A 9,761-nucleotide genomic window follows, 5' to 3' on the forward strand; every position below is an offset into this window, starting at 1 on the left:
TTATCTAGCCCAGCTGAGTAGACTCCAGTAAGAGACTCAGCTAGGCCCGGCCGTAGCCGGAGTGATGCTATCCGGTACACGGCGGTACCGGGTCGATAAGGGACTGAATGTGTCGATGTGGTCGCGTGGTGGGCGTCCCCGCCGGCGGGCAATCCTTTGTGTACGCGTTGTGTCCGCGGCGGACGCTGCACGCTCAGCGGCCCTTCTTTCGAAGTCCGCTGAGATTGCGTCGTCCGGATCCGTGATTGTGTGTCTGGGACGACGGACCGAGCGTCCCCTAACAAATGTGTTACGGGTTACTTCAGAGGGGGGGGGGAGGAGTGGGAACGTAGTCCGCAGCCTTCCTAACTAACGGATTGCTATGGTGGGGAGCGTTATCAAAATAACGCCGCGAAGTCTGCTTAAAGTAACCGCTAAGGGAGGGAAGCCCCGCACCTCGGTGCAAACTGAGATTCGTCTGGTACCACGGGGCACCAGTCGCCCTGCGGAGGAAACGATTTTGGATAACCTGAAGCGGCTTGAGACTTGGCATACCCACGTGTGAGAACACCACACTTGAATATGTCATGACGCACACAAGTCTTGTAAAGGGTCAGCTTATTTCTAAGTGACATTTTACTAAACTTGTTTAGCATCGGCCCGAGCCTTCCTAATATGAACAGCGCTCTGTTCCGTACCCTACGGATGTGGTTGCGGAAAGTCAGCTTACGATCGAGAGTGACGCCTAGGTATTTGACCTCGTTTACCCACGGAATGGGCTGGTCAAATAACCGTACCTCTTGCACCCTCCTAGATATCGGGCGATATTAGTCGGATGGAAGATGATCGCTGCGCTCTTATCCGGATTGACTTCGATACGCCAAAGACGAAACCATCGACCGAGGTTGAAGATTGCCTCTTGGAGGTATCTCGGAGGGGGACAGTAGGGTCCCTTTCCTTGTGAATCACAGAAAAAAAGAATTAGTTTACTAGAATACGCTTTTGGACGACCCTGGTTCCTTAATACAAAGGGGATATTAAAAATAAAATGCGTATATTTCACCACCAAAATTATATATTCCATCACCAAACCTGTGGACTATTCTTATGCGGCGGCTTCTCTCTAGGAAGTTTACTCAACTGCCTAATCTTATAGTGTAACCTCTTCAGTACTTCGTAGAAGTAAAGAAAGTCGACGTGAATCTTTGCCACCTTATGGTGCAATGTTAACGCAGGCGCAGTAGTTTCGTACTTAACCCACGTATCTTTCTTCTGCCTTATATTTAAGATTTCCAGAATCCTAATTGCTTTCTTGTACATCATCCGCAGTTTTCTAGCGATCACCCCGATGCGGTAAGCATTTGAAGTCTTATCGACATACTCTTTTCTTTCAAAAAGTTTCAAATAGTGCTTAGCCATGTATACGATCTGTAACATGCAGTCTAAGATTTTAGTTCGAACCTGCAGACCGGTCGCAGTGGCATAGGCACCGAATTTGTCTTTTTTAAAAACCATCACTCGTCTATTCAAAAGCGGTTCTCCTTCTAAAACTACTGGATCCTCCATGTTACCTCTGATCTGTTGCCTAAACAACATTACATTGCTTCTGAATTGTTCTATGTCTAAATAAGGTTTAATATTTTTGGCTATCCGGTTGATGAAATCTGTTTTTTCTTCTTCGGAAAAAGAAACTAAGTCTTGGATTTTTGGATACATCTTTTTCGTTTCCACCACACAAAATGAATGAATAAATAAACCTGAAATACGTACGTAATATTAAAAAAAAATTGAAGATTTTTTTAACTATTTTTCTTTTGACGAGACTGTGGAACCATGAATGAGAATGTAGAATTGAATTTATAAATATATAAATATTAGCATCATCAAAATAAGGTTTTAATGGTTTTAATAAAAATGGGACCAATCAACAAAATTTTAAACTCGTTCTTGAAATTAGGGAGATATCATATAAAATCGTATCGGATGTATCGAAAAAAAAACAAAAAAAATACAGACGATTGATAGTTGATAGGTAAAATTTGAAAGTCGGTTAAAAAATGTCTCGTACCAAAAACGCCGTTTGAATGTTTCTAAAAATTGTCATACCTACGAAGTTTGTTGCCTCAGCGGTATTCGATAAATTCTAGTGTACATACAGTAGGTATGCGAGAAAAATCTCTCGCATCGTTAAAAGCACCTTTGTGTGCGGTGCGTCCCTTAGCTCGGACAAGGGCAGTCCGCTAGGGTGTAAGGACTAAGATTATTATTATTATACTTACATATTGTAATAAATATTATTTTAAGTTTAACAAGTGCGCACATCGTGCGTGGTTTTTAGAACTCTCTAGAGCTCATAAATACTTTTTTTTATATTTTCTAATAAAAAAGACTGATAACATTAACTATTATTTTATGGTAATTACTACCTACCTGGCGAAAAAGAGTCGAAATGAAAATGTGGCAACGTTGTAATGTCGTCTCTTTCAAATCAATATGTGTGTGAAAACGGCACGACACTGCGATGTTGCCTTTTTTAAGCGCCGCCTCAAATCTCTCAAAAGGTGGTTCTCAATTCGTCTGTATTTTTTTAACCGCCTTTCAAATCTCAAAGGAAGGGGTTATCAAGTCGTCTGTATGTTTTTTTATTTTTTAACCCCCGACGCAAAAACGACGGGGTGTTATAAGTTTGACGTGTCTGTCTGTCTGTCTGTCTGTCTGTCTGTCTGTCTGTCTGTTTGTCTGTGTGTGTGTCTGTCTGTGGCACCGTAGCTCCCGAACGGGTGAACCGATTTCGATTTCGATTTAGTTTTTTTTGTTTGAAAGCTGAGTTAGTCGGGAGTGTTCTTAGCCATGTTTCATGAAAATCGGTCCACTATGTCGCGGTCGGGGGTTTTTTCAAAATTTTAATTTTGTGGTTAGTTATTATTTTTTTTTATGTTTGTTCCTCGATATCTGCGTCGTTACTAGACCGATTTTGAATTTTTTTTTTTGATTGAATTTATATACATACAGATTGGTCCCATTTTTCTCAGAACCCAGTTCTGATGATGGGATCCTGGAGAAATCGAGGGAACTCCTCAAATCTGAAAGGCATACATATGGTGATTTTTGTGTTTTTAAAGGAACAGCATGCATTTACGTACGGAACAGTGACATTTGGTGCAGTGGAACTCCTGATGATGGTCAGAATGGAACTCCTCAAATCTGAACGGCACACTTATAGTGACTTTGGTATTTTTATAAGAACAGCATGCACTTACGTCCAGAACAGTGATATTTGGTGCAGTGGAATTGCTGATGATGGTCAGAACGGAACTCCTCAAATCTGAACGGCACACTTATAGTGACTTTGGTATTTTTATAAGAACAGCATGCACTTACGTCCAGAACAGTGACATTTGGTGCAGTGGAACTGCTGATGAAGAGTGAGCCGCCCCTGGTTAGAGTTCCGTTCTGATAATCATTCTCATCTGTAAGTACTTCAGAATCATCCAGATTTCAAAATTGGTTCAGAAATGACGGAGATATCGAATAACAAACATTAAAAAATATACTTACAGACGAATTGATAACATAATCCAACATTTGAAAGTATTTATCACCAGAACCCCAAAGGAAGGCGGTTTTTTTTTTTCTTAAAAATTATTTTGTTTTTTTTTTCTTTTTTTTAATGTTTGTTCCTCGATATCTCCGTCGTTACTGGACAGATTTTGAAAAATTTTTTTTTGAATGTTTATGCATACAGATTGGTCACATTTTTCTCAGAACCCAGTTCTGGTAATGGGATCCTGGAGAAATCAAGGGAACTCCTCAAATCTGAAAGGCATACATATGGTGATTTTTGTATTTTTAAAGGAACAGCATAAATTTACGTACGGAACAGTGATATTTGGTGCAGTGGAAGTGCTGATGATGGTCAGAACGGAACTCTTCAAATCTGAACGGCACGTTTATAGTGACTTTGGTATTTTTTATAAGAACAGCATGCCCTTACGTCCAGAACAGTGACATTTGGTGCAATGGAACTCCTGATGATGGTCAGAACGGAACTTCTCAAATCTGAACGGCACGCTTATAGTGACTTTGGTATTTTTATAAGAACAGCATGCACTTACGTCCAGAACAGTGACATTTGGTGCAGTGGAAGTGCTGATGATGTTCAGAACCGAACTCCTCAAATCTGAACGGCACGTTTATAGTGACTTTGGTATTTTTATAAGAACAGCATGCACTTACGTCCAGAATAGTGACATTTGGTGCAGTGGAACTGTTGGTGATGGTCAGAACCGAAATACGTAATTCAACATTCGCAAGTAGCTTTCACCAGAACCCCAAAGGCGGCGGTTTTTTTTCTTAAAAATTATTACGTCTAGTCTTTTTCTCATTCACAAAATCGTGTTTAAGGGCATGGATCTATAGATCTAAACTACCAACTTACTTATTAATGATCTAAACGTAATTACAAAAACAAAACAAAGTGCGAAAAGGGTTTCCTTCGTATTTTTCCGGAAACGTTCGTTCCATCAATGTCAGTGCCTACATCTTGTACTGAGACTGACTGAAATAGCATGACACCTTCGTACATTTCCGTAACAATACGAAGGCAAATCTTTTCGCGCTACATTTGTACCAAGTTGATAGAGTCCGTGCGAAAAGACAAGAGCCGTTGTCGGTGAAGTCAGTCCAAGATAAGTTGTGAACGATTTTAACAGCCTCCGAAGCAATAGTACATAACATCAGAGGCCGGGAAAATGAGGATTTCCGGCCAAGTGGGTATATACGGTCGAGCGAGCGTGCGAGCGAAGCCGGATAGGGATACGAGGCCGGGAATCCGTTTTCACGCCGAGGCATGTATAGTGCTTTTCTCAAACATACAATGAAATAAAAAAAAATGCTCTAAAGGACAATATTTTATGAAAAAAGTTACTTTGCAGGCCTAGGCCTAAAAAATAATATGAAATCCCTTTACAGTCCTCTCGAGTTGTTGCGCCCAAAAAGCGATACTTCCCAGCCCATTTTAAGGAACGTAAAGACAATATTTCATTGCATGTTTGAGAAAATATTATTTTAAACGTTAAACCCTTGCAGACGCGGGGTTATCAAAATCGTATACTATTACTTCTATACTTACTTCTCTTTCTGCATAGATAGACCCGTATAGTGTTTGATTTTTTTTACATATTAATTTCTTAATCCAAATTTTAACTTTGTTAACGTAGATCCCCATTTGTACTGAAAAACGTCGTATGATACACGTGTGAAAAGGAAATTCGTAACTCGTGTCGGTTTAAAAAACTCCCTTCAGTCGTGTTTTAATTTATCGCCACTCGTTTCGAACTTCCTTTTTCCGCACTTGTATCGTAATGTACTATTGTGTTATTCAAGGTTTTAGTTTATATTCATTTACGTATGATTTTTATATAAAAAACATTCAATTCAAGGCCACGCCGGAAACATGCCGCTGCCGCCGATTTTTGGGAAACGCCGCAGCCGATCATTTTGAATTCGACGCACACGTCTACAGTATGAACGTGCGCACACGTGCACAGAACAAGCCAAAAATTAGGAATTATTTTCACGCCGATTTCATGCCGGTAAAATGATCGGCGGTGGCGGCGTGGCAAAAATTACCGGCGGCATACGCCACGCCGGTCGGCGCACACCTCTAGTAGGTATTGGCAAAGTTTGTAGGTATGGGTGTCTTTCTTCATTTAGAGAAAGGCTTTGTTGACACGGCTCACACGGCGTCGATTCCCATGCAGGGGATCGATTTTTGAATTTCGAACGCACAAATTCGCCGTTCTAAAGTCTGTGGAAAACGACGTAATGCTATTTTTGAAAAAGAACGCCTAGTAATTTTAAAACTAGTGGTAATGTCCACTCGTTTTCGATTCTGTTAGTAAAATTTAAATCGCTAGTAGTGGAGATATAATTGAACGAATTTCACGAAATCGAATGGCCGAGATTCAAAAATCGGCCAGCTGCTTAAAAAACTGAGAGCTGTTGGAATCCGTATGAAATAGTTGAATCGAATTAGTTTTCCAGCTACTTTACAGGTAGAAGCCTGAAGCCCGTGAAGCCGGCTTATAAGAATCAGTAATATCATTCTTCCGCCTGTCACAGAATTCAATTGATATAACATTTGGTTTACATCTGTACGTAATTTGATTAAAAAAAAAATAGAAAGGCCGGGTGAACCATGAAATTATATTTCATATGTTGTTCCCTCCAAATTTACAGGCTGTACGTAAATCAATGTTATTCGTGTTTGATGAATTGGACAGCTTAACTTCGTCTTCGAAGATTTAAAAACGATTACAAATTCAAATTGGATTATCGACTACTTGTCGGAGGTACTTGTCGGATAAGTTTCAGTGTAAGAGTGTATAGGTTTCCCTTCTATCACCGTAATTCTCTCATGTAATCTCATTTGTACGTAGAATAGGTGCATGAAATCTTGGTGCATCATAACAATCTTGTGATGTAAATTTAGAATCGATGTGCTCTCCGTATTCCATTTTCCTTCGTTTTGCTTCGATACCATGATCGTAAGATACCTACGAGCCTTATAGTGGTAAGTGTCCATTTTCCGTACGACCAAGCCCACACGGTACTCGGATGATTCCTTGTTGATAAATCCTTGCCTTTCAAAGCTTTGTATTTTCGATCGAGCCATGTAAACAAGTTGCAACATGACGTCTGCCATTTTCGTCCTGAATTGAATTTTGTAAGCCTGGACATATGTTTCAAGGTTAGTAAATTTCTGCACTCGTCTAGTGTCTATAGGCATCTCTTCGTCTTGTAGGAATAAATCACCTTGACCGCGCGTGAGTTGATTGCGAAACGCAGTATCATCTTGTTTTATTCGATGTATGTCCAATTTTTCGATGTCTATGGTAAGTTCGCTCCCTTCAGTTTCCTGTGTTGTCTGCTGGGGTGTTTTGAAAGAGACTACGTCTTGGATGGTTGGGTAGGACTCTCTGTCTCGAAAACAAGTTCCCGAAGAAAAAAAGAGGCCTGAAATTTGAACATGAAGTGACTATTCTACCATTTATTAATAATATGGATCCGCTTCATATCGCGGAGCCATTAGTTATCTACCCAACAGATTTCATAAGGATTTTAAAGTAAATGTTGATTTATGATTAAAAATGTAACTTACATGTCAAAAACAAATTGTTGTAAGCGAATAACAATAACGATTTCATCCTGTAACACTATTACTTACATAATTATAATTTCGTGCTTATACCGTGCATGTGCATTGTTAAATTATCGGGCCTGCTTATATCTTTGGCTATTAAAGTATAATTATTGCTTAGAGTAACGGCATGTAGGTATTTAGATAGTAAGTTAGGTATATCAAAGATTTTAAGAAGCGCTAATGGCCCAGCGGTAAGAGCTTGGGACTTTCTATCCGGAGATCGCGGGTTCGAACCCCGGCTTCGACCACTGAGTCGGAATTTATGTGCGAAATGTCATTTGATAATTTGCCAGTCGCTTTTCGGTGAAGGAAAACATCGTGAGGAAAACGGACTTATCCCAATTAGTAAGGCATATTAGTTACCCTTCGGGTTTGAAGTCTTTGAAGGCCAGATGGCAGTCGCTTTCGTAAAACTAGTGCCTACGCCAAATCTTGGAATTAGTTGTCAAAGCGAACCCCAGGCTCCCATGAGCCGTGGCAAATGGAGGGGTAACGCAAGGATGATGATTTGCATATGAAAAATTTTCTTCCACTCAAGGTTTAGTAGTTAGTAACTTATGTAAACATTATGTTGTGTTGGTAATTGGTAATCTAGGTATATTAGCAACGGTTAAATTTGAAATGGGGGACCATAATATTGTCTTCGGTTACCGCGATAGTTACTCATGAAATAAAACTATGGAACCATTTTTATGGGGGACCATTTCAAGGGAACTACCGCCTCAGGCAGGATTCTGCTAACCCGACGCTGATCGAATCAGGCGGATATCCTTCGACACCCACTGGGTGAAAAGTGTGAGGGGATGCGGTCCGCAGTGGTCATTTGGGTGAGTCTGTTCGCGTCCCATCGCCGTGGGATAGTCGTTAGTGTGAGGAAAACACATAAGGTTGAAAAGTGGTAAACCACTTTTTTGTTTGGCTGACTGTACTAAAAGTATTTGAAATAAATTTAATTAGGTTTTCACAGTGTTAGGTACATAAGTTTATTTTATACCAAAATAAATATAAACTGTTATATTCAATCGCAACGCCCTTATAACTAACGAATGAATCATGAGGACCATGTTTATTTATGCCCAAGAGCTGATAACTTACCGTAAAAAACTGCAACAAACTCCATGGGACTAGGTACTGTAGCCACATTGGCCGAACCGAAACACCTTATTTTGAATGCAGAGGATAAGCATATTAAGTATCTGTTTCTGTTACCTTAATACATATCCTCCTTTCACTCAGGACATTGCATTTTCATTTGTCATGAACATGAATAATAACTTCACACCACAACAACGGAAATATAAAATAAACTCGTATAAATAACCACGAGGATCTTAAATATCCTGATTATCTTTTTTACAACAACTTCCTTCTGTTCTCGTTCAGATTTAAAATTCGAATATTCCCACCATAGAGCAAACTTGCCATAAGCTTTACTGCGAATCACCTGCGAATAGCCAGAGACACAACTTTTTTAAAAACTAAGGTCAGACAGTCAGACAGTCTAATTTTCATAATCTTAAAAAATCATAATCTTATAAAATAAGATTGACTGCCTTGCCACACACATTCTTAGGCTTCCCACAGACAATCTTAAAAATTCATAATCTTAAAAAAAATGTGTATGCAATCTGACAGTTCAAACTGACACTGACAAGACACTGACAGATGTGTCAGTGTCAATTTGCATACAATTTTTTTTAAGATTATGAATTTTTAACACGTTCGCGGACGCGTATTCTATAGCATACGTTTTTGTACTCCTTCTGGTGACGCGTATGCTATAGAATACGTTATTTGGTTTGAATTTCTGCGTCTGTTTGCTTAGTAATCTTCTTGTTCACAGTATAATATTATTCACCAACATTTCCTCTACCATTCACTAGAATCATAGTATGCATACTGCAACATTACATAGTTTTATCGCAGTTAAAAAATATGCTGTGACGTTACAGATCGAGTTCACCTTTTTGTGACGCGTATGCTATAGAATACCTCTTTGTATGGAAATTTGCGCAGTAGCCCCGCGAGTGTCACCGGGAGTTGGCCCGTGAAATGTGGCCAAATTTCGAACGCAAACGCAATTTTACGGATTGTTTAAAAAATCATAAGTAATTATTTTTACAGTTTATATATATTTTTGTGTTGCGGTTTTGTTAACAAACATGTCCACTGCCGTTTTATAATAATACACCGTGATTTTGGTTACGATAAATTAAGAAAACCGAAGCATGTTTACACCTATTATTTGAGTAATTTCCTTCGTACTTAGTCATTGCTTTGCTCATATAATTGTGAATAAACCCTATTTCTGGTTGATACTGACTGTTTACGTTAAATTATATCTTTTTGAGTGAATTTTGTTGGTGTTTAACTACTTGAACTTGGTTTAGATGCTTGTAAAATAGCATATAAAGCTGGGCGAATCATCGCGTAGTGAGAGGTAGTGGATAAGTTCTACCCAGAAATCATCACACCAAATGAAGGCCTTTAGCACCTATACAATAGCAGGTTTGAACAAACATTATTCTAGTCTCAATGACGAAACGGGTGACTACAGTTCTGACGAAAGTTAGGTACT

At 39.3% G+C, this 9,761-nt stretch overlaps 2 protein-coding genes across 2 annotated transcripts; both read right to left on the reverse strand.

Annotated features, from left to right (window-relative positions):
- Positions 1 to 1,036: 1,036 nt before the first annotated feature.
- Positions 1,037 to 2,337, reverse strand: LOC125240543. The gene is made up of 2 exons (XM_048148446.1): positions 2,259 to 2,337; positions 1,037 to 1,736 (listed from the first exon to the last, which is right to left on the reverse strand). Exons 1-2 carry the CDS (start codon positions 2,299 to 2,301, stop codon positions 1,063 to 1,065), a joined length of 717 nt encoding a protein of 238 aa, XP_048004403.1. The 5' UTR covers positions 2,302 to 2,337; the 3' UTR covers positions 1,037 to 1,062.
- A 3,835-nt stretch (positions 2,338 to 6,172) lies between these two features.
- On the reverse strand, positions 6,173 to 7,235 carry LOC125241975. The gene is made up of 2 exons (XM_048150695.1): positions 7,142 to 7,235; positions 6,173 to 6,996 (listed from the first exon to the last, which is right to left on the reverse strand). Exons 1-2 carry the CDS (start codon positions 7,185 to 7,187, stop codon positions 6,320 to 6,322), a joined length of 723 nt encoding a protein of 240 aa, XP_048006652.1. The 5' UTR covers positions 7,188 to 7,235; the 3' UTR covers positions 6,173 to 6,319.
- Between the last annotated feature and the right edge of the window lie 2,526 nt (positions 7,236 to 9,761).

This window comes from Leguminivora glycinivorella, chromosome Z (assembly GCF_023078275.1).
Source record: "Leguminivora glycinivorella isolate SPB_JAAS2020 chromosome Z, LegGlyc_1.1, whole genome shotgun sequence".
Lineage (NCBI taxonomy): Eukaryota > Metazoa > Arthropoda > Insecta > Lepidoptera > Tortricidae > Leguminivora > Leguminivora glycinivorella.

Coding starts and splice junctions, on each gene's coding strand:
- LOC125241975 (XM_048150695.1), bottom strand. CDS start 7,187: ATGAAATCGTTATTGTTATTCGCTTACAACAATTTGTTTTTGACAT. Junction 6,997..7,141: donor CAACAATTTGTTTTTGACAT/GTAAGTTACATT, acceptor TTCAAATTTCAG/GCCTCTTTTTTTCTTCGGGA.
- LOC125240543 (XM_048148446.1), bottom strand. CDS start 2,301: ATGTGCGCACTTGTTAAACTTAAAATAATATTTATTACAATAT. Junction 1,737..2,258: donor AATAATATTTATTACAATAT/GTAAGTATAATA, acceptor TACGTATTTCAG/GTTTATTTATTCATTCATTT.